Source organism: Camelus dromedarius, chromosome 23 (genome assembly GCF_036321535.1).
Source record: "Camelus dromedarius isolate mCamDro1 chromosome 23, mCamDro1.pat, whole genome shotgun sequence".
Lineage (NCBI taxonomy): Eukaryota > Metazoa > Chordata > Mammalia > Artiodactyla > Camelidae > Camelus > Camelus dromedarius.
In genome coordinates, this window is record NC_087458.1 from 22,390,980 (window position 1) to 22,416,383 (window position 25,404).

The following is a 25,404-nucleotide window of genomic DNA, read 5'->3' on the forward strand; positions in this document are numbered from 1 at the left end:
AAGTCGATTTGCCACTATTTCACTCATCTAGAGTTTTAAGTGTGATAGGGGAAGAATACTTTGACAAGAGGGTTCATTTTGATCTTTGGGATTTGTGTTACCTTCTGATTGACTCCAGGTTTAGGCATTCAATTTACTCTGTTCTAAAACTTTTTATCCAGCTGTCAAAGGCATTAGATCTAATCACCGCCACTTTCTTTACAGAATAGTAGCCTCTGCAAGGGGAGATATTTTTCTCCTTTTCAATGGTGGGAAAAGAGCCAATTAAGCTCCATCCTGCAGAGGTACCGTGGCCTCACACACACACAACATGAACCTAGCCACTCCATTAAACTTTGCATCCGTATCCCGAGAAAAATGAAACAGAAAAAGATGATGTCAGCCACCCCAGGTCTCCAAGGACCACCTTCCTTTTCTAAATCAAGGATCGGGGTGCCCCTTCCCTTCCCTCCTGAAGATTTCTTCTCCCTTCCTGCAGTGCACAAGGAGAGGGGGAAGAAGAGGGAAGGAGAAGGGGGTCGCCAGGACCGCAATTTTTGCCAGTAATGGAGGAATAATGGCTCATTCCAGGAAGACGGAGAAAATGGGCTAAATTAGAAAACATTTCACAATGTCCGGCCTCAGTATCAAGTTGAGCCAAACTCAGTCCAGCACAGCAATTTCCCACCTCCCAACTGTGTCTGCCTGGGCTCAAAGCTCCAATTATGTCAGCCTGAATGCTTCTCCGAAAACTACTACTTCTCTTGTCCGCCTTCCCCTGCCCCATCCTGAGCTCCGGGCTCCAAAAGGGGATAGTGACTGGATGCCGGCTGCAGCTTCTCCTTCAGCTTCCTCGAGCTGCCTCCCCTTCTCCCGCTTCCTTTATTAAAAATGCCAATACTACCATTTTCTGCCTGGTTTTCCGAAAAACGCAGCGAAAAGGAGCTGAGGCAGGGAGGGAACGGGAGCGGAGATGATCTGAACCAAGGAGGGGCTTTTCATCTGGCTGTCCTCCACTGATGCTCACAGTCCGGAAAGCGGTGACGGCGCAGCAGGGGGAAGGAGACGAGGCTGCAATTTTTTTTTCCCTTTTGAAATTAAAACTCCCTTAAAAGAGAAAATGCTGTCCTTGTAACTTTGGCAGGGACTTGCAGCTTTTGTTCCCTTTGTCTGAGTGGGAAATTTCGTCTTCTATTTTGGAAGAAGAGAGAAAGAGAGAAATGGCCCGGAAAACCTGGAAGACGCCAGGTACCAGGGGAAGAAAGACTGGGAGGACGATGAGCAGGGGGAGGATACCTGGAGGGGAAAGAAGCAAACCAAAAGCGGCTCTGAGGAGGAGGGGGCAGGAAGAAGTAAAAGGAAAAAAGACCTATGGGAAGAATTAGTGACTGGAATGGTTATAAAGGAGCAGGAAGGGAAAGTACAGAAAGGATGAAGAACACAGGAAAAGCTGTTAGAGAACCATAAAAATTTCCAACAGGAAGGACTACCCAGGTAACCCCCAGGGGTCAGGTTTATCATCCGCTCAGGCTTTTTCCAAAATGCTTACATAAATCAGGCAGCAGAGCCTTCCGCTCCCCACTCTGCGCACCAGCTAGTCAACACCAACATCGTACCTTCAGCCGAAGTTTCTCTGTCTGCTTCTCACTCGTTTCCTACTTACGCCCCCTGAATAACTTCTCTGCCCTTTCCTGTGACATTTACACCACGGAGATATTACTAGACGATGTCACATCCCCTTTACACGTGCTTAACCCAAGTTAGACACGGCATGATCATTCTTTTCCTCTCTCCCTGGAAACCAAACCTTTTGCCGCCATAATGAATCTCGGTGTTGTTCCCCCAAACCCCTCCCGTCTCTGCGCTTCAGGTACTAAAGCACCTTCAACAGTCTGATCATGAAAACTGGAGAGCAATTTGGGTGGTTGTCCAAAGCAAGGAAGGGAGGGACGTGTACAGTACAGAGGAAATAAATACAGAAGTAAGAGTCATGAGACCAGATCCCCAGGCTAAACTCTACCACTAATCAGTGATGCTACTGGGCCAGACTGTGAGCTGGGCTGCGTGACAGTCGAAGCTCGTCTGAGCTCCGACAGACTAAGATCTAATCTTCATTGACCCTGCCGTCCAGCAACTTTGTGGAGGCACGTGGGCTTCAGAATCTTCAGAGTCTGGTGATGTTGGGTTCAAATCTTGCTCAAACCTTGAAGTCATTTACTTGATTCTTCTGACCCTTTGTATCCTCGGATGTAAACTTGAGAAAATATTGCCAACCCTACCGGGGACGTTGTATGAAGTAAACAGAAGTTCCCAAACTTGCCCAACTCACAGCACCCAAAGTGGCAACCCTAGGCCCAAAGGAGTCTCCACTAGTTTTATTTATTAAATCGTCAGGTCCAAAAATCTTACTAAATATTCACATCCTAACAGTTTAGTAGTCATTTGAAAAAAATTAAACTTGAAAGTGCTTTGAGTGGTATCTGTCCGATATCCCTGTGTTTCCCCTAACAATTTGAAATGCATCTCACAGAGCCCCTGTAAGGCCGCTGTGGGCCCACACCCTTCACTGTGTACCGGGGAATCAGGAAAGTTGTGTGCAAGTAAAATTACCGTAAGTGCTGAGTAGGGACCCGACAAATGGCAGCTATTTCTGCTACCAGCTAGAACATTCCTTTAGCATCTAAACTGGGACTGGAAAAGTGAGCTGAAGTTGATCCCCTTCAGATTCATTGCTTCCCCATGTGTTACATCCAGGCCCAGAGGAGCTGGAAGAGAACTGAAGTGAGCTCCTGGGTTGAACTCCACCTTTAAGAGAAAAACATATGTCTTGATGAACATTGTGAAGGAGGGTTACAAAGATGACCTTGGAGAGTGAGAATTCTACTTCTGAACTCATTAAGGACCCCGAGTTGGGCCCTGTGGCTCCTGAAATATCAAGGCTAGACAAGGATCAGAAAGGAGCCTTCTCGACTGTCTAGAATAAAATAGCAGAAGAAACTCTTGTGTCCCTTCTTTTTCCAATAAGACTTGGCATCTTTTCTAAGATGACCTTTGTTGCAGTCTCTACCATCGGGTATGACTTTGGGTGTCAGAGTAGAGAGACCCTCAGCAGGGCAAGAAAAATTCCTGTTGTTCTCCCCTCTCAGAGAGTGATGACAGTGGAGCTATCAACCACCTGCCACTATTTGCTCATTGATTCTGTCATTGATTTAATGTCTGTTGGGCACCTACTGTATGACTAAGAGGGCTTGGCACCGTAAACACTGAAAAGACAAGCACAGAGTTTCTTAAGGAGTTCCCCACTGCTTGTACAATCCAGTGGGAAACCAGACCAAGGGTTTACTGACCTCTTATGTGTAGGTGCTGTGGAATCTTAAGGAAGACTTTGTTCAACCTACTGCAGCAGAGGTGAGGAGCAGAACAAAGCAAGAGTGTTTGGGGAAGGTTTTCTTGGAATAGGAGTTAGAGGTTAATGGAGCGGGGACAATGCTTATTCTTAACCCTCCCACCTCTTCCCCCAATAAATAGAAAAACAAAACCATAAAGAAACCAGTGACTGCCCCAGGAACACTTCCTTCTTAGAAAACCACCTACTGTAAAGTCTGGCTGCATGCATCTCACCAGTGCACACCCAGACCTAACCTAGGTCAGGGGACTCTGTTGGCTTCACTTCCTTCCACGGTGACAGCCATCATCCCACCTAAGCACCAGCCCTCGGGTTATCAGTGGGACCATCTCAGGACCACTCTGTCTTCCTCAATGCACCTACCTAAGTCACTCTTCAAGATGCTTCCTTCTCATTCTTTTACTTATCTCAACTCATTCATTCATTCATTCATTCATTCCTTCAGCAGACTACATTTAGTCAGCCTCCAGCTCTCCTATATTCAAATCTCTTGTATCCTTCATTTCCTGCACATTCTGCATTAATCTCTGCTGAACGTAAATGTTCACCATAATTCTGATGGAGACTGTTCATTTCCGCATGCGAGGCTGGCATTGGAAAGATAAATACGTTAACTCAGAAACGAACACCATGACAAGTATTAAATATAAATAAACTGAGATCATGATAGCTATGGTGTGAAAACAATGGTGGAGATAATGCCTGTGAGCTCAGGATCAGAGGAGACTGGGTGGCGTCACACAACCATCTCAGAGGGAGCTATCTGGATGCAGACTGAAATAGTAAGCAGGCAACAGCCAGGAAACTTTGGCGTGGGCTAGGGACTGGGTAGGAAAAGCCATTCCAGGCACAGCACACCCCCGAGCAAATGCACAGACATGTGGTACAGCACGGTGCACACACAGGCTCTACAACAGATTCCATGTCCTGGAACATAAAATTCTGGGCAGACAGTGATCAGAGAGGATGGGGCTGAAGGGGTTGGCATGAACCAGGCCAGAAAGAGCCTGTAGGCCACCTCAGAAAGGTCCAAATTGATTCTGTAGGGCCATAGGTTTCATTGATGAGCTTTGAGCAGAGTGTAAAATGAACAGTTCATTTAGATGGATCTTTTTGGTGAATAAAGAGGAAGAATTTGAGGCCAAGTCAAGGGGAAGGGAGCCTATTGTGGCGGTACAGGGAGAGAGAAAGTGCCAGCCTGAGAGGGTGGGGGTGCAGGTGAGACTGTGTGTGTATCACGGGCCTTTGGATAAATATTACGATGATGAGGAGATGCTGGAGTCCCCTAGGGGCATCCCATAGTCATTAGCAAGCCCCCTCCCCCCCGCGATCTGGACTCAAACGCGCCCCTTAAGAATTCCATGATGGGGCTCCACTGACGGATCTTCCCAAGATACAGCAGGTTGGTGGTCACAGCCCTGAACTTTAGTGCTGAAATCTCAGGCCCAGGCTCATGCAGAAATCTGAGACCTGGATCTAAGCGAATGGCTCTGTTAATTATTATTTCATTCACAACAGGCACTGAACTTCCAAGGGATTAAGAGACTGAAATTCAGAAATAAAGAGGCTGCCCAGGTACATGACCAGCGAGAGGCAAGGCCGGGACACAAACCCGGGTTTGTTTAACCAGCGTCCAGGTGCCCTCTCCCCCTCTCAGTCTCTCTCTCTCTGTCTCTATCTCTCTCTCGCACACACACTTCCACTTCACAGCGGAGTCCTCATGGCCATTGTCAAGTACATTCTAAGTGTCTAGAGCCTCAGAGCCACTTTTGCTACCTTCCCAACCCACATCCCATAAGGCCATAGAATACTGGCTGGATCCTTAACCACGTCCTACATTCCATTTTCCGGGCCTGAGCAAGGTTAATTGTTAAATTGGTTAAAACTGAAAGAATGGGGAGAGGTTTCGTGATAGCATCACCAGCCCTCTCCCTGGGCTTCAGTTCAAAGGAATCGCGGTTCGGGGCCGGAGGAGAAAACAGCGAACTTAATGCGCTTGCAGGCTCTTCCCCGCCTCCCTCTGCAGCCCTCGGTGAGCAAGGGCACCGCGGGGGCTGCTGGGAAGCGGAGTCTTTGACGATGTGCTCTCCCTGCTGGGAAGACTAACGGCTTCAAAGAGGGCATCCCGTCCACGACAGGGGCCTGTGTGGAAAACCCGACTGCAGTGTAATTAGGCAAGGGACTGGGAGTGAGGCTAGGGTGCCCAACAACAGCCTCCCCTGCCCAGCGGAAAGCACAGTTTGGGGAGGGGAGAGACAAAGCTTTTGACGAGCAGTAGTGTGTCTTCAAGGATGACGGCTGGGATGCTGGCAGAGAGAAAGAGAAGAGTTCAAACCAAACCCAGCCCAGAAACTCAGCCTGGCCAGGGGTCAAAGTGGAAAGGTTTTAAGTAATGGAAGCAGGACCTCCCTCCTGAAAACCATCCCCGACAGGTATTTTGATACCTGATGTGAGATTCTCTTTGACTCTTGGAGGAAGGACCATTTATTTGATCCCTTTGCCACCTGGTGTTACCAACAGCCTCCATGAGTTACACACTCTTGCTTTCCGTGGTTCTACCATTTACGTCTCACTACATTAGAGATGGGTACCATTATCACCCCCTGTTCACAGGGGGAGGAACCTGTGGCCCAGAGAGCTCAAGCAATTTGCCCAAGGGAAGCGGGTAGAGTCAGTAAGAGGTAGAGCCAGGATTTAGCCCCAGACTGATTGTATGGTTTTAACCATTAAGTCCTATGGGCTCAGCTCCTCATGTGTTTACGCTTCTAATGGATTGCACCTTACAGGACTATTGTGAGGATAGAATAGAGTGTCCAGCACAAACGAAGTCCTCAGTGGAAGTGATGTGAGTGATCTCAAGGTGCTCCCTCCCGCCCGCCTCCAACATAGGCATCTTTCTATTAGCTCATTTCTCATAAGGCTTGGAATCTCACGAGCAGCAATTATGTAGTTTTTATTGAGCACCTACTACATGAAAGACACTATGTACTTGAGGATGAGACTCAAAATGCAGCCCTTGCTCTAAAAGTCTCACTGACTATAAGGGGTCATGACAAGTCTAGGGATATAAACATGGCACAATGAGACAACTGCCCCAAGAGAGAGTTTCTAGCCTGAGGGAGCCCAAAGGAGGAAGAGGTGGCTTCCAACTGGAGAATAGGGAAGGCTTTATAAAAGAGCTGGACCTGGGAGAATGGAGTGAGTTAATGAGGAGCGGCTGGAGGGAGAGAACTGGAGGGGAAGAGAGGTCCTGAGCACAAGTGGAGGGAAGATAAAATAAAAGGCCAGTGCGGTCTAGAGCAAGCAGCCCAGCTGGGCTGGAAACAAATGCTGGGAGTCTTGAGTGCCAGGAGGGACCTATCCTGAGAGGCTATCTGGTGGCCAAACTTGTCCTCAGACACCACACCGCAAGCCTAGACTCAGAGCCAGACTGCCACGCATCATCCCTTCTCCTGACCCCTACTGTGTGCTGCCCAGCAAGACTGAATCCCTCCCTGCGGGGACTTCCCCATCAGCACGGGTGATGAAGGACTGCTATGAGCACTCTCAAACTATTTACAAACAATACCTTCACTTAGAAAGCACTCAGTAAATGTTTCCTATTATTATTTAAAGTGAGGTAACACACAAAGCACCTGGAAGACATCCCAGCCCATAAAAGGAGCCCAGGACACGTGGATCTCTTTCCCCTGCTGGACGGAGTGCCCCGCCCCCAATCTCTCTCTAAGTGTACTTCACTGATGCCTGAAACAGTTCATTCCTCTGGGCTAAACTCCACCTCTCCACAGGCTCCTTTCAAAGAGCAAATGTTTCTGGGACCTGGGAGGAAAAAACCCCGTAAGTGGCTGAAAGTGGAGAGAAGATGACTGCAGGAGCTCAATCCCCCTAAACTGGAGAACTGAGAACACGGGGTGCAGGGCGATCCTGATCATTGTGCCTGCAGCCAGCCCAGCTGTCTCACATCGCTTCAGAGAGGGGAGGGTGGAGTGGAGGGTAAGGCATAAGCAAAGGGGGCTTTCGCCGTCCACAAATCTACTAGTTCACTGAATACACTACTTTCCTTGTGAGGCTGCGCCCTGAGAGTTAAGCGCATGGACTGCAGACAGATCGCCTAGATGCCGCTTACTTTGGTGTAAGCTTTGGGCAAGCTACCAAACCTCTACATGCCTCAGCCTCCCTATCTGCAAAAAGGGCATAGCTTCTTCAAAGAGTTGTGGTAAGATTAAAATATACAAGCTCATGGAAATGTGCCAGGCAGTGAGTAAACTCTCAGTAAATATTAGCTATTATGGTTTACCTTCACTTACCGGGTAGGAACCCACTGAGGGTCACAGTGCTAGAACTCCTTTTAAGGCAAGACTCTAAATGAGATAAAACTGCTCGGCCTGGAGGAACAGATAGCCTAAGAGCTACGTGGAGAGTGTGAAGGCACAGTTTTAGTAGCTTCTGGTTCTTTAGAGAAAGAGGATGGGGCAGGATATTAAAACAAAACAAAACAAAACCAGGAATGCCAAGATAGACTGGGTTCCCTAACAAGAGGGCGTCCCAAGCCAGGCTCATGAACACTTTTGATGGCATCTCTAGGTCAGCATTTCAAAGGGTGGCGTAGGCGTCATCTACTCTGATTTCAGAAAAGCATTCATTCATGGCCTTAGGAAATGCATCCTGTACCCATTCTGGGCCAGACACCTGACAAAATCTTTTATACAGATTAGAGGGAAATAGAAGGGTTGAAGGAATATGGCTGATGGATTTCTGTGTGATTCAACAAATGTAACCAACAAGTTTCGAGTAAGGGGTCAAGGTCAACCTGTGGGAAGGCCTCTGATGGGGGCAGGGCTCGGAGGTATTCTCGTTAACAATTTCATCAGTTACCTGGAGAAGGTCACCGAAGGGACGTTAATTAAATTCATAGATAATACAAAGTAGGAGGGACAGCTAACACCTGGGATAACAAAGTCAAGGTCCGAAGGATTTCAATGCCTGCAAGCTAAAATTTAATAGTTTTATATAAGACCTGAACTTAGGTTAAGACAGTTGTCTTCCGTCTTGAATATACTTTCCGTTTTTGACAGCAGTCCCTGTGAAAAGGATCTTTAGTCGATACCATAAACTAAATACATGTGAACCCCATGGCTCTTCCCTTGAAGGACCTAACATGAACTTGGCTTGGGATTCATTCATAGAAAACACAGGGGAAGAAACAGGCATGGTACATTCTGTAGGGTGTTTTGATCAGTCCTGGACACCATCTGAAAGGTATAATGACAAACTAGGGAGATGCAGAAAACCGTTAGTAGGGTCTCTACGGGATTCAGGAAAATCGCAGTCTAAAGACTAGTTGAAGGAATTAGGTACATTCAGAAGGGAAAGCTGGTTGTGGGGGGGGGGGGAATCATTGCAACTATTTGAAACATTAACGTGTAGCCAGCTCACATATGGAGATCCCGTTTGTTCACAGGTGCCCACCCCACACCCTGCAACAGAGGAGCACGTTTTTCTAATCCGCACAGAGGCGCCACATAAGCTGGCAGTCCTAGGCGTAGAAGAAAGAAATCAGCGTACTCTTTATTGTTCCAGGACAGAGCTGACCAAACAGATGGAACTTACTGGAAAGCACACTCAGGCTCAGCCTGAAGAATGACTGTCTAAGAACCTGTATCACAGCAATGGAATGAGCTGCCTTTTCCAGGAACGTGGCCTCCGTCACTGACAGCATTCGGGTGGCCATCTGCTAAACAGGCTGTGGGAGGGGTTCCTCCACCAGTGGGCAGCTTAGATGATATGACCTTGAGATGGGCTCCCAGCTCTGAGGGTGGGGAATTGTTCGTGAGTCAGCTGATATTCTTACTCCCACCTCCTGAAATTAGGAAGGTGAGTCACCACTCTCATAAGTCTAGAGATCCAGTTAGGTTCAGGAAACAGGGGTCTGTGTAAGCCTTGCTCCAAGATAAACACATGCCTTTATTTATTTAACCAAAGTTCATTGAGCAACTGCTATGTGCCAAGCGGTGTGTTAGGGTCTGACAATACAAGGCTAGATAAGAGACACCACTTCTGCCTTTGTGGAATTTACATTCTAGAAGTGGATTATTCTAAACCCAACTTGCCAAATGGATGTGAAGATCACATCATTTGGAGGCAGTTCAAAGAACATAAATGAGGCCACGAGCAATGGAAAACATCGCCCTGGGATGCTTAATGCCGTCCCTTATTGAGTGCTTACATATTTATGCCACATTATTACATTCTTATTTTTACGGCAAAGGAAACTGAGGCTCAAAAAAGTTATGAAGCTCAGCCAAAAATACAGCGCTTTTAAGTAGAAGTGAGATTCGGGCCCAAGTCTGTCTGACTCCCATTATGCTCTGCTGCCTCCCGTACAGATAAAAACAGGAGCAGGCGAACCCACATCCTTGGGAGGTAGGTAACCAAAGCCTCCTGGCTGGGATGAGGTCGTCTGACCACGGCTATTAAGGGAAGTCTGGTTAATGACATTTAAGACTATACCTAGAAGGAAAAACTGCTGAACGTATCCCAGCCTACCTTCTTCCTAGTCCAAGTAGCTTGAAGAAAACGGATGGCCCCATCCTTCAAACATGAAGATGTCACTCGACCCACTGGGCGAAAGGCTCTGAAATCTTCACCAGTAGCAAGGACTTGCCCATGTGTTTTATTCTCCCTCATTTGTGCCAGCAGGTGGGCAAATGCAATGCCTGCACAGGGTCCACGGTGAGAGTGCGCCATGTCCTCCTGATACAATGGGCCCTCCTGACTTGGACCCTACAGTCGTGAATTTAGACCAGCCACAGCCCAGAGCTACTCAGCAACAGGTGCCTGGCCCCGACAGGTACCAGCCTGGGCCCCCCAGGAGGTTCTGACTGAGTGCTTTTTTTCACATGCATGGGACAGGAGGAGCCAATGGCATTTGCCGTGTTTAGGCCTCCAGCTAGGTCCCCCTGGTGACTTGTCCCTTTGCCTAGGACTCTACATCATTCTGAAAGAGATGCGTAACTGCAGACTACATGCTTATGGTTTTAATCAAGGCATTTGCTCAAGGATCACCTTCCCCCAGAGCCTCAAGGCTGAATTGTAGCTTCTCTCCTGCTTTCATTTTGAGACTCTCAGAACAGTAGCCGTTGTAAGTGTCAGCTATAATTACTACTATATTAATATCAGTATTATTACTGCCGCACCTGAAGGGTAGAGTGTGGGGAGTGCTGTGACACCAGGCATGCGAAGTCCCACGGCTCCCTGGCAGGGACGTTAACTTCACTCCAGGTGGGGTTCTCTGAGTGTGGAATATGTTCCCACGTGTGACCATCCCACCATGGTGAGCACTCACTCCATTTACAGTCATCCTTCTCATGTGGAAGGAATATAACAAGACAGAAAGAGACTCAGAGATATTAGAGAAAAACTAGTGACTACCGGCGGGAGAGAGGGAAGGGAAGAGCAGCAAGATAGGGGTAGTAGGTTAAGAGGTACAAACAGGGATGTCTGTCAACGTTTTATAAAAACTTTGAATGGAGTGTAAGCTATAAAAATATTGAATCACTATGTTGTACACCTGAAACTAATATAATATGGTAAATCAACTATACTTCAATAAAAACAATAAATGAAAAAAAAACAAAAGTCATCCTTCTCATTTGGTTATAAACAAGGGAGCTGCTGCTGTACGGGGGACTGGAAGAGGTCCACGCCAAGCACCGTGCTCCGGGCAGCCCCTGGGACATCCTCCACCCCCAGGGCCCATGGGGCTACAGTGGCACTGCGGCACTGAATAGCTGTTCAACTTCCACCGTGCGGGCCTCCCTTCACAGTCCTGCACAGCAGACATCTGGGGACCCTCCTCCATCCAAAGATCTTTGCTCCATAGGCCAACCTCGACTGCAAAGTGTGGCTGCCAGGCGATCTCTCCTCAAGCCAACAATGCCACTCAGTATGAAAAACCTTGTGGAAAGGTTAATAAACTGGGTGGGGAGGCGAGTACAGGGGAAGGAAGAGATCGTTCCAGCGGCTGAGCTGCACTGTGTGACGAAAGGAGCCTTGATGTTGGCCTTAGGCAGTTCTGTTCACCAGTCTGCGGCCTGGCCACCATGCTACTGAGCCTCACATAATAATAGGCACCTTGCTCATTGTATATGAATATACACACACATATACATATCTATATGTGTGTAGAGGCATGAATGAATATATGTTTTATATATATATATATATTTTTTTTTTACAAAGCAAGAGCTATAATAATACGATGTGATTTCTGTTCAAAAAATATTACCCCTAAACAAACAAAAGACTTCAGAATGAGTTCCCTCCATGGGATGGCCCTTCAGATGACTTGGATTGCCTTCTTTTTACTGTTCTGTGGGGTTTATTTTTTTATTTAGATTTTCCACCCATTACATGCATCCCCTTTATAAAAATAGAAACAAAAGATAAAGACCAAAATGTGCAGTGATGAAATGTTTGCTCTCCAACACAAAGTTAAAACTTAGGGGAAAATAATTGTAGTTATGAATGTTTGAACAAGAATTTCAAATGCTTATCTAAGAAGAATAAACCTTAAGATGAGTTTTACTGAAATTGTTTTCACAGAAATTGTGGGTGGGATAAACACTACGAATTGCTCACCTCTTAACCAGTTTGGAGGAGTTTTATCAAGATTAGTGATGATATTAAAAAAAAACAAAACACTGAGCCCAGAATTATATGCTTAATATATGGCAGCAGTTAATCAGCATTATCTGAGGGGCTGCTCAAAATCTCCAGTGACACTGAAGTTGTACTGTGTTAAATATTGTGCTGAATTTGAGGGTCACTTCTTGGTGTCCATCCAGTCCTTTGCTTTACACAGACTTACAGAGATGTTTATATTAGAAGAATTTGACCTGAATGCTAGACCCTGAGCCACTTTCTTCTTTCCTCCAAAATCAGGTTTTCAACTGAGAGTTTTCAGTTAGACATTAAGAATAACTTCCCCAAATAAAACAGTTTGAGAAAGATAATGTATCACAAAGACACTTTTAAAGCTTCTTTCTTAACTGCCCCCCCCATTTTATGGTTACAAAAGTAATACATGCTCATTGTTAAATTATGAAAGAGAACAAAAATATATTCAAAATTGAAGGGGGGGCAATAGGAAGGAAAAATTTTTGATGCATAGAAAAATAAATTGGGAAGAAATATGCCAAAATGGTAATGGTAGTTTTCTCTGAGCATGGAATAATGAGTGGACTTTTCTCCTATTTATGTTAAAGAAAACAAGATAGTCAGGATCTCCAAAGCCAAGGAAAATGACAGCGTTCTCAAACCTAGCATTCTTAGATCGAAACCCAGAGAAGCTGCAGGTCTAAGGAGCAGTCCTAGTGGAAAACATCCATGCATTCAGTAGAATTTATAAATTCAGGACACTATCTGGAAAGCGTAAGCCAGACATAAAACATTCATTTCTATAAAATTGAAACAATTTATCTTCCATTCTTGAGCAGATGGGAGGGTAAATTGAGGTTGATTTTTTTTTTTCACCCTGGTGGTCATGTTGGAGGAAATATGAGTGTTCCCACCCCCGGCACTGTTTAAAATAAGTCTCTCAGTGCCATGACTGGACCAGTCAGAGAGAACGCTGTGAAAGTTTCATCCTCCTTTGTGGGGGGGTAGGCAGTACTATAGGGGGACTGCAGACACTTGTCACGTGGGGAGGGGTGGGATGAAGCTGAGTCCCGTCAGTCCCTGGGGGAGGAGGACACAGAGAAGCAGGTGGGGACCACAGAATGTCCACCTCTCACCTGCAGCTGATAACAGACTTCCGGAGTGTCACATGCCTGTCACATTGTGTTCTCTTTGAAATCAGTATTTAACTAAATGATTTATCTCCAATACCCACCTGCCACTATAACGCTTGGCCACCAGCTATGTGACCTTGAGCAAGTTCCTTCACCTCTCTGATCCTCTGTTTCCCAAACAGTAAGATGCAAGAATCCTTTAGGATGCACTCAGACGCTAGTCTACAAACCTGTTCTTGTTTTCATTAGAGGGGATGCCTTCCTTGGGGGATGTGGAGCTCCTACACCTTGCTTAGGAAGGGTCCTTAAGTCTGGCTGTGTTTCAGAATCATTTGGCGGCAGGGGAGCTTTTCTTATGTACAGAGTCTGGGCTTTCTCCTAGACCCATGAAATGAAAATCGCTTGGGGTAGAGATCAGAAATCAGTATTTTAAATAAGCTCCCCAGATGATTAAGTCTCTGCTCCATGAACTGGCATCAGGGAGTCAATTATTAGGGCGTATTTCGCCCTCGTATCACCCTGAGTAACCAAGAAGGTTACAATTGCCTCTAAAAGGAGAGCAAAGGGCATCGCCTAAAATGACCATGGCCAGGGTCAGCAATGGCTCCTCAAGTGCCTTTGTGCAAATGAGGAAAAGGCACGTATCTAGATAAACATCCCCTGTGTCTCAGAGTTTGCTTGCTTTGGCCGCAGGGGCAAGGAGGGTCTCAGCCCTCAGCCACTCTTCTAGCAAGATGTCCACCTGCAACGTGCAAAGTGTATGGCTGTACTCAGCTGCCTGACCACATGCTTTGTGAAAATGGGTCAAGTTCCAACATGTTTTAACTTGAGAAGATCCCTGAGAATGAGGTTCAGAATTCCCGAAGCCAAATAGGGGACTGGATCCCGTTCGGTCTGTCCAAGGAGGTGCTGGCAGGTGGAGATTCCCTTTCAACTACTCAGTTCCTGCCTGCTCGCCCAGCAGAGGTCAGTTCTATGGGGCAATATTTCTGTTGGAAACAGGTCACAGCGGGGCTGAGACAGAGAGTGAGAGCGAGAGAGAGAGAGAGATCGAGAGAGAGAGAAGGAACTAGGAACTTTAGGTTTAATTCTAAGAGCTAAGATGATCTGTTTGACATTGAAACGAGTGGTAGAGAGGACCGCCACATTTCTACTGACTCCTGGAGGAGACGCAAGTCAAGAAAAAAAGAGGAACGAAAAGAAGAATGAGAAATAAAGGGCCAATTAAATACACAGGAAACCCTTGCTAGGAATAAGTCGAGTAAGTTAGGAGTAATTAGAAAGTCTCTCTCTCTCACACACACACAGAAACACAGAAACAGAAAAAAGGAGAAAGAAAAAGAGCTAATGGGAAGATAATCGCATTTGTGCATGGCGTGGCGGTGACAGGAGCTGGGCACAGACAAGGAGGTCGGGGCTGGAGGGAGGAGGGAGGGCACCTAGAGATAAAAGAGCACCAGCCGGCTGGCCTGCAAATCTTGTCTGAGGGGCTGGAGGGAGGTGAACAGGGCATCAGTGACACAGAAACAGGCATGGGGGTGGGGAAGCAAAGCCAGATGAGCTCACAACGGGCAAAGGACAGTCAGGAAATGTCATATGTCACGCAAGACTGTCTGACTCCATCTGAGTCACTTCTGACGAGACTTTGGGCAGGTCAAGGAGGCCAAGCACTGCCCGGGACCTGGGCTGGCAATCAGAGCTACCCCCCAGCACCCTAGTCACTGCCCTACAACAGGTCAGCATTTGCACTTTGATGGTCAGACAGCTGAGAGGACGATCTCGCTCAGGTTTAGGTGGTCAGAAGGTGAGACTGGGTTTTAAATGGATCATTTTGAATAATCAGTGGAGGCTGGTCTCTGCTCCATACCTAGAACCCAGAGGCAAAGGCATCCTCTCCAGCAGGCTGTGAGTGGCCTCTAGGGAAATGTTAGAGATGGCATCATTCAGACTGACTCAAATAAAATTACTTTCTGTCAAGGACGCTTTTGAGCAAGACAGAGGGGCTGAGGCCAACCATGACAACACCATCCTCAATCTTGGCTTGAAAAGGAAACTGGATTCTATGGTGTGGGGCATTTGTTCCTGATACAGAGTTAGAATCCCTTAGCAGTCACTCCTGGGAGGGTGAACAGAAGGGAGGAGCTGTAGACATGGAACAGTAAGCACCTGGAACAATGGAAAAGACATATTAAGGTGGTGTGGGCTGTATGAGAGTGTGTGTGCATGTGTACACGCACCCACGTGCACACACGTGTACTAATCTGGAGGCAGGTCACGGTAAGCATGTGGCCTCCTGAGCAGGCAGTGAAAGGAGGCCTCTGATGAGCCGGGCCACTCCTGACAACAGCGTCTAAAACCTTGGAGAAACACCTGTTCCTTTTCCACAGCCAGTCTCTTCCCATCTCATAAATTATTACTTTATCACCATCCTTCAGCGCTGAAATCTAGTAATCTATTCTCAGGTGGGGCATCTCCTTGGTGTTGCTCCCTGTATCTGAGATGCCAGAATAAGAAATCAGACTATTATTTACCAAGAATCTTCAAACACATGAATTTAATCTAACTGCGATCTTCTGAAAAATGTATCTAGAGGCCACTGTATACACTCTTAACCTAACAAAAACATTATTATAGCCTCTCTTAATAATCTCCAAAGTAGTTTAATAAATGTTTTTCCTCCTCGAACATTTTCACGTAAATCAATCTCTCTTGCCTCCTCCACTCTTACTTACTGGTTTCATTTCTTGTTGGTGAAAAAGTTTAATTTGTCCTTGTTGCCCTAGCAGACAGAAATCAAACAGACACCCTAACAGTCCTGGCTGTGTCCACGCAGCTGTAGGCGTGGAAGGCGGCGCAGTTGTGCAGGGATCAGACAGAAGGTGTGGCGAAGCCCTGCGCTGGGGTAGGACCCCTCTATCCTGGCTCCTCTGTTGGGCACCTGGGTCACCAGGTGGGCTAGGGCACGAACTGACTGATTTTGTCGCCAACCCCAAAGACCAAGGATGTAAGCTCAAGCATCTCATGTTCTTCACTAGAAATCTGTCATCCAGGACTTTGTTTAAATCCTTCTGAAGCTATTTTTACTTTTAGTGAATAGGAGCCCTGTGTGTAATGACTTCAGTGATCTTATAACCTGCCACTTGGATCCTCTCACCTGGGTGCACTTCAGTGATGGGCTTTTCCACCCAGACTCACACGCGGATGTCTCACTTCCTGGGCATTTTTGGCAAAACCAGAGTCACCAGAAGATGGCTGAATCCCCTCAACTCACATAACTTGTACATTATGGTCCCCAATTTTCTGTCATTCTTTGCTGTTTGGTCTTGAAAACTTTTTATCTACAGGATAATTTTCAGACTATGCTTTACTTGCAGAATCTAGATAAATAAAACTTTAGATAGCCTCAAGAGATTCTGTATGTGTTCCCTTTGGTTTCGATTTTCTTTTTAGGATAATTTTAATTTATTTTGAAGGGCCCAGAAAAATAATGTGTAGTGAGGGGACATCCCACCAAATAAGCAGACGCTCCTGCTGATAATTCTAAGGCTGTACACGTGGAGCTTTAAGGTCCAGAGCCTTAAGAAGCAAGAGCTCTTCCAGCTTTAGTCTTTACCCAATTTATCAGCCTCTTCTAGTGTCTCTGTAAATTACACAGTTAAGTTATATTGAGTTATTTGTTGGCCATTCTTGGAAAAACCATGCTCCCTACGTCTCCATGCCCTGGCATGTGCTATTCTTTCTGCTTAGAATTACCTCTGTTACCTGTTAAACAGAACAGTTCAAAATCTAACTTCTCCCCAAAGTCCTATTCTAGACTCTTGGATGTCACGTAAGTCACCCCTTAATCCCATTGAACTTTGCTCACAATTTGTTTTCACAGGTTTTAAATTCATTGTAATTTTTCCTTTCTGTTATGTGCCCATCTACCTGTCTAGACTATTAGTTCTTCCAGAGTAAACATCTAATTAGCAGCCTCGCTTATCCTGGGTCACAATGGGTGATGGAGTGAATATTTGTTGAAAACGTGAATGAGTGAGAGAAGAAATGATGGAGTGTCGTGGTGAGAGGATTTCTATAAACAGACTTGCTCACTCACACACACGTATATATACACACATACGCACCAGTCCAGGTAAAATGAAGCAACAAGGCTGGATAAAGCTGCAGGTGCAACTCCTCTGTCTCACAGACCCATCCATTTGTGGTTTTTTTGGATTAATGTCCTTGATCAATTTTCTTCCTTGTCTGAAAGTCATGAGTAGCTTATTGCTACTTTTCTCCTGGTACATTAACCTAGATTTTTCACAAGGGAATTCATTTTAACTATCGTGGGCCTAGGATTTAGCTGTTCTATTTTAAAAGAATGTTCAGCTGCTGTATAATGTATGCAGTCTAAGAATACTAAGTGAAAAACAAACACCCATGCATGCTGCTTACCTCCACCTTCTGGACCATTAAATAAAATATTCAGGAAAATCAGGCCGACCATTGATTTTTTCCCCCCATAATACCCCAAGCCATGTATCATTAGTCAGCAATCTGTCAGGTACTTTTTGAGCCAAGTGACAGTCTTCATGTTCAAATCAATTTCGATTAATTTTGTAAGAATCATTTAAAGAAACGCAGCATCAGATCCTTGATTTAAATCAAGATATATGGCATCTTCTACTTTTCATTTATCTTGTCATTTCATGAGGGAAATGCAATCCTTTGTCTGGCACTTTTTTATACACATATAAACTCCCGGTGCTTATCATTCCCGGTTCCATTATTCTCAAGATAGGCACTTTTTTCCCCTCCTACCAGTTGCTCCTTTATTTTATTAGTGTCCAAAATGAGACCTCATAGACAGTGATGATCAGGGAATAATGGAAATTGGAGATGGAAATGACAGATTAGGTCTCCTTGTCTGTTTCCTGGGGCTAATGTTCCTGTCAGTCTGTAACTCAGCGCTTGATCCTGTCTTATTTGAAATGACACCCACGTGGGGCCTCCACCACTTCCCTGGAGGCTCCTGTCTACATCCTAGGACTGTCTCTACACACAGCCAGAGGGAATAACAAAGCCTTGTGTAATTACCCAGTGAAGTCAGGCCCATCCTCACATGATCTGTCTACAAGGCAAGGGATGTGGAGGCCTGAGCGATTAGCCACCAAATCCAGTCTCTGCAGAGAGCCAGTCTGGACCATTCGGGGCACAAACCTGAACGATATTTTGTCATTGTTCACTTCAGCAGCAGGTACGCAGGTGAAAAGACAGAGAGCTAGTTATCTGTCACCTTTTGCAATATTTTACCCAATAAGAATCATAGTCAACTGAGATTCTCGGCCATCACATAAGCTAAAATCCTGGCTTCCCAGAAACTATGCAAATATTTCAGGGGTCAGAGGACAAGGGAACAAAACTGACTTTACACAGCCGTGGCGAACGGCACTCTTTATTCAAACTCCTCTTGGCATCTATGAGCCAAGTTCTCTGCCCTCCCCACCGATCTTTCAGCCACAGGCCACCTCATATGTATTTACCCTCCTCCAAACATCTTCCTCTACATCTTGTGGACTGCCTCCCTGATAGGATCTAAAATTCAGCGGAGATGGAGCCATCCTTCATTTTTCACTAACGGAAAAATTTCATGGCATTTTGACTTCCTCTAAGCTTTCTGACCTGTGACTCAGATTTCCTTTCCCTAACTTCATTCTCTCATGTCCTTATCCCTCAACTTCAACCCGTTCCAGCACATGTGCCCTCTTTGAACGTCTAAGGGCATCCATCATGCCTTGACTTAGTCATCAGCTGGCCAAGTTCTCAGAGTGGAGTTCTTCTATCCCTTGGTCGTAAATCACTCCCTTGGGATCTTCAATCATTTTTATTGCTCTACTCCAAACTCTCACCCATTTGTCTCCATATTTATTGCTTTAAGAGTCCAGAACTACATTCAATATTCTAGGCTTGGGCTCATCAGAATCATACAGAGGAGGCTGAGCACCGACCTCGGGGCGAAGAATCCTCCATGGCAATGTGTGAAATGACAGTGGTTCCTTTTTTCCACCTTGTCAGGCTGCAAACACATTTCTACTCTGCAGTCCGAGCAATCACTCTGAGATGGCTTTTGCCTTTATTTCTTTCTAAAGCTCCCTTCCCCATTGATGGCTATTATTAGTTAGCGTTTATTGATTTATTGATCCCTTTCTCCCCACACCCTCCTCCATAATGCAGCCAATGCAGAGAGGAAGCTCTCAGCACCCAAAACAAAGTAGAAAGTTGCTTTTAAAAAGCAATAGAAGATGGATGGTGGTGATGGTGGCACAACAATGTGAATGCGCTTAATGCCACTGACTTGCGCACTTAACAATGGTGGAAATGATCATTTTTACGTTATGTATATTTTATTACAATAAAAAGTTGAAGAAAAGAAAAGAAAAAGAAAGCAATAGACTAGGTAACTATTTTATCCCAGTCGTGTGTGCTTAGGGGAAAGCAAAGGTCTCACAGAGAAACGGTAATTGGGGATCGGGCAAAAATCCTTTGACTCAGTCCCAAGCACTCCCCGAGTCTTTGTGCTTCACACTCGCTGACAGCCCTGGTGAAAACAAGTTTCTACTCATGTCAGTCTCGCAAAGCTCGTCAGGCTCCGGGGGAGCTACCCTGGAGACTGTGTGGCTTCGCGTGCCTCCAACAAAACCATCAGCTAAGTTCTGGCTGTGGACTTCTCGTGGCTGACAGTGGCGTGAAAAGGAAGAGAGGGACAGCTTGATTTCCAGATCCCAGCTGGAGGCAGCCGGGCTGCGAGTCAGAGGCACCATCTCCAAACTCGTAAGTGGAGAGAGAGATGAGATGGACGTCACTGGCATGGTATAAATACGGAAACGCACGGGGACATTTTTACCCGTTTGCCGTTCAGAATATAACCACCCTTTTGCTCTGTTCCTCTACACGCAGTGGCTCCACGTCATGTCTGCGTGAGGGAGCGCTGACATCTGGGAACCGGCCGACCCGCCGCCCCCTCACTTACCCCTGGTTTGTGCCCCATTCGTTCCGAATGCAAAGATGCTTGTGGACTGGATCCTTCATGTAACCTTCATAGCAGAGGCATTCCCCTTAGAAGCAGGGTGAGGAAGGAGAAAAAGAAACATGAGGAAATGGATTAACATGTCTGTGTTGGAGAAAATTGATGAAATGATCACATCAAATGCTAACAGTGGCACGGATGAGACGGTAAATCCCATATGGCCCAACACACTCCCGCCCCCACTGCCCACGGCCAGGAACACACCACCAGTCTCTGCATTTCCCACTGCCTGATAACGTTCACTCGTGGAGGAATCTACTGTTTACAAAGCACCTGTTACAAGGACTCTGCAGACACAAAGTCCAAGAACTCTTTGAGCAAAGGGACTGTTTTGCCTTTACTTTCTCAGTGGCCAGTACACTGGGAGGCACATAATAGAAGATCAGTATATGTTTAAAGACTACATCAGTGAGTTATTTCATCAAATACATCCAAGAAACTTGAAAAGTAGGTATTATTAACCACGCTATGCTGGTGAGGGCAACTGAGGCTCAGAAAAATTAAGGGATCTGGAGACAGGTTTTAAACGGCAGAGTTAATATTTGAACCTATGTCTGTCTGACTCCTGAACTTTCCTCCCAACCAGGCCATGCTCCTAGCCCAGGAACAACTATTGTATTTAGAGGAGGCCACTTAGACCCATGGTGGCATTATAGGAACTCTGGGTTTTTATTTTTAAGTGAAAACGGCTAATTACGTTGGTGCTGACAAACAGAAGGATGACCTATGCTAGTTTAGAATTTCACTCTGCTTCATTTCATGAGTTACTCCAACAGTTTACCAAGAGGTCCATGGCCCCCTGGAGTCGTACGCAGAACTGTGCGTGTGTGTATGTGTATCTTTCCTCGGCAGGCTTTCTTCACATTCACTGGATTTACAAGCAGATCCAAGATCCCCCGAAGATCAAGAGTCTCTGCTCTACTTCGTCTGACCTTGGGAAAAATTGTAGCTGCTTCCTTATATTAATAATTCCTTAGGCAACGCTGTGTACCCCTGAAGTACTGAGACCAGCTCCCCTACAGTACCAGTCTTGATGCTTTCACTGGGCTGGTTATTTAATTTGCAGGTAGTGGAAGCACAGGGTGTGACTTCCTAAAATTCAGAAATTACGAAGGTGCCAGACCTTAGGGAGACAAAGGATAATACGATTTCTTTATCTCCCTGGGAAGAGACATTCAAAAAGGAGATAGAAGGAATAATAGCTTTGAGTGCCATCTTCTCTTTCCAAAGATAAAGAAAAACAATAAAAAATGAAGTGCAGGGGCCTCACAGTTGGAAGGGAAGGGACTGGGTGGGTTCTAAGCAAGAAGTTTTTGTTAGGATCTGAGCGCAGCCATTCTTGTCGAGGCTGACCTACAGGCTTCTGCCCTGTAGGGTCTCCTACCAGATAACGCGCGTTTCCCTCTCCCACCCCTGCTCAGCTCAAGGTGCTGAGGAGTGGCGTGAAAATAAGGAAATTCTTAGTTTGTGGGGGAGGCACAGGGAGTGCTGGATCAGCTGTCCCCTGTGTGACAGAGTCAGGCTTCTACATGGCCTAGGTTCACCATAGGCTCCATTTCCTGGCTTCAGTGGTGTTGTGCTGTACCTAGGAATGGTCAGGGAGCTGTGAGTCGAACATAGGAAAACACAGCCTAAAATTCGGTAGGGGATGATAAGACTATCATGTGAAGGCTGTTTCTCTGATAGAAGGAAAGATGAAGGGGCCAGGTACCAGAGAAGGGCAAAAGAAGACAGGTACCATGAGCCGGGCATCATACCTCACCAATCCCAAAGAAAGCGTGGGCTCTGGTCTATAAGCCACACAGGGCAGCAACGAGTTAGTTTTCCCTTGTTTGAGTAGATCTTTTATAAACACTCTGTAATGGAAAATAAATCAATGAGTTAAAGAGTGTGCCCTAAATATATAGATACCACTGCCACTGCGTCTCCTCAAGACACCAGTATCGAGCCAATTATGAGCTTTCCTCAAGGAGAACATCTTTCAATCTCTTTGTGGACTTCAGACCTGGGGATAGTATTACAAAACAGGAAGTAACCTCGGGAGGGTGTCAAACCCATCACCCTGACTCTTAGAATGTTCTTGGCTGGATGCCTTGCCTAGAATTAAAGATTGATAAAGAAGGAAGTCCTCCTTCCATATTTGATATCTTGTTACGGCAAAACATGAAGAAATAAATGTGGTAACGACTTACGAGTTCAAGCAGAGCTTGGCTTTCCTAATGATGGCAACACCTACCATTTGTAGAGCATATTTAACCTTCTCAGATTGCTTATATGGTCATTATCTCCTTATGAGGTTTCCATCATTCATTACTATGTGGGGACACACTGCTGACAACAAATAAAGCTATTCTGCAGCTCATGTTATATACAGCCCAAAGTCAGAGCAACAGGGAAATTTTCAAACATATCAGGTTAGAGTGTGAGGATTTCCAGAACTGGCCTCTCAAATCATCCTCATTTCCGGGACTCATCAAACTTCCCTCTTCTGTATTCCTCCTCAAAGCCAGTTTGACCATCTATGTTGAACGGAGCTCAGACTTGATAAGGAAAGTTGCTATGGCAACCAACTGCTAAATCTTGACTTTAAGAGGGGTTTCGTGCAAGCACCAGCTCTGACTGTTAGCTGTGAATTTTAAAGACCCCACAAGGGTGTTGGATGCCCTCCTAAGCTACAAGCGCTACAGCGCCTGCATCTGCTGTGACAGATGGCAGGGAACACATGACGTGCCGGCTCTGCGGCGGTGTTCACAGGAGTCCAATGGAGAGACATGTCACGGCCACGGAGAAGTGCCCAACAGGGACAGCGTGTGCCCTGCAGGGGGCACTCTCAGGCCACCACACTGCCAGGGACTGGAAGCCCATCCAAGAGAAGACCTGTGCTCGATCTGTGCTTGGTACCCTGAAGGCAGACACCTCGAGGTACCTTCCATGGTGGACAGTGCCTTCAGTCATTTCCCATTTCACAGATGGACGGAGGCACAAATCTCCTGGAAGGATCAAAGAAAGACCTTGCAGCTAGGGCTCCTCAGACATGGCTGGGCTCACTATGAGTTCTCCATGAAGTCAACACAGATCAAGGCCAAAAATCCTGATCACCTCCATCCTTCTGGTTGCCATGGGCTTTTATTGAAAGGAATTGGGAATCTAAAAGGGGACATCTTTCTAAGACATCTGGGCTGGAATACTGTCTAATTGCCTGGTCTCCTCTCCTGTCCAGACGTCAGGCAAGAGGCAGGCTCAGAGTCAAACAGCCCCGGTCATGTGGCCACGACTCTGGGAGGACAGAAGGAAAGGAAATGGGGCAAAAATACATCCTGAAGGAAAGTGCTTTAATTGAGCCACAAAAGGGAATTTGGGATGCGTGGGCGATCCAGGTAGCAGGAACAAAATGGGAGCTGTGCTACCGTGCCAGATTGGGTTCTAAAAACCAGGGAAGACTAGAGAGAGACAAAGGCGTAGTGCAGAGCAAGGGAAGGGGGAGAGGACAGGAGTGATTCTGGTAAACTGGTCCAATGCCCCTCCCAGATTTTACACACCTCTACACGTTTGGGGCTAGCCTATGGAAAGATCTAGGGCAGGAGGAATTTCAGTGAACATCTTGGATGGTGATTAAAACCTGGCTTAGCTTGGAAGCCCACGCTCCTTGCAGACCCATGAAAGCCACATGTCTTGAAAAGGGCAGTGAGGGTCTGGGCCCAAATTGATGGGGGCTGTGAAGTCAAGCAGGTGTGTGGAGCCTCCACAGATGCCCTTATGGCAGAACAAAGGCCAGGAATGGAGCAGAGAGAGAAGTTGCTGAAGCCCGTTATTCTGTGTTTCCGTCAGAAAACAAATAAACAAACATATGCTTGCAACAAAAACCCTTAGAAAGTACAGGAAAAGTCCACCTCTGCCTGGATCCAGCCGGCCATCAAGCCAGACAATTTTAGTGGTTTGCTGTTAGCCTGACTTGACCAAAGTTGTATCTACGGTTAATGAACTCAGGAAGATCTGGGAGAGGATGTCAGGATGTAGTTGGCAAAGGGCTTCCAGGCGTCAGGCTACAAGTTTTAGGTACATTACGTTCCTCCCAGCTAGCATCTTGCAAGAATGCAAAAGGGAGGCTGGAATGGAAAAGAATGACAAGTTTCTTTCAGCTCCGGTCCCTCTCTAGACACCTGACACTTTAGAAGGTCTGCACAGCCACCCTCTGGAAACTGTGCTGGGGTGATGTAAAGAGTGCTGTGACAACGCTGCTGCCTCTCCTGCCCTTTCTGTCCTTCCCTGGTGCATTCGTTTCTATAGCTGCCATAAAACATTACCACAAGCTCAGTGGCTTAAAACAACATACATTTATTATCTTGCAATTCTGCAGGTCAGAAATCCGAGGCTAAAAACAAGGGCTTCCTTTCTGGAGGCTTGTGGGGAGAATCTGTTCCCTTGCCTTTTCCACTTTCTGGAGGACACACATTCATTGGTTCGTGCCCCCTTCCTCCACCTTGAAAAGCCAGCAGTGGCTGGTGGAGTTCTTTTCGTGTCATATCACTCTGGCCTCTTCTGCCTGCCTCTTCCACTGTTAAGCACCCTGCTGATTACATTGGGCCCACCCGGTTAATCCAGGATACTCCTTTCATTTTAAGATCGGTTGTTTAGCAACCTTAATTCCATCTGCAACTTGAATTCATCTTTGCCAGGTAACGAAACATTTTCAAGGGTTCTGGGATTAGGACGTGAACATCTCTGGGGGCCCATGACTCTGCCTACCACACCTGGTGTTCTGGACCGCTGGGCAGGTGATGAGTAAACACACATTTGAGTTTGGAACACGGTGGAAGGATGCCCGAGGAGACTTTCAGACACCGGAGGTTGTTCCTTTGCAGAGACCAAGGGCCTGTTGTTTGTGTGTTTGTTTGTATGTGTGAAAAAGTACACACGTGCACTTGCACGGCTCCACCCATCCATATGGGCAGGCCCCTCGGCATGGCTGGGAAAGCACATGTCCCAACACTACGACATTTCCAAGTGAGTTAGCTGGAGGACTGCAAAAATAACGTCGACTTGACTTGCAGCCAATTCCCACACTCAGCTCTTTGGAGAAAGGCTCTAGGATGGAGTGTGGGAGGCGATAAAGTTTCTCACTGATGAGCGTGTGGGATGACCACATCATCCCATGTGCA

General features: G+C 46.4%; 1 protein-coding gene across 2 annotated transcripts in view; it reads right to left on the reverse strand.

Annotated features, from left to right (window-relative positions):
* ASTN1 (astrotactin 1) overlaps positions 1–25,404 on the reverse strand; it is a 293,056-nt gene that overhangs the window by 123,101 nt on the left and 144,551 nt on the right. For both annotated transcript variants that reach the window (XM_031435723.2, XM_031435722.2), the window contains exon 8: positions 20,189–20,273. In XM_031435723.2, coding sequence (XP_031291583.2) covers positions 20,189–20,273 — 85 coding nt within the window. The remainder of the gene's footprint in view (positions 1–20,188; positions 20,274–25,404) is intronic.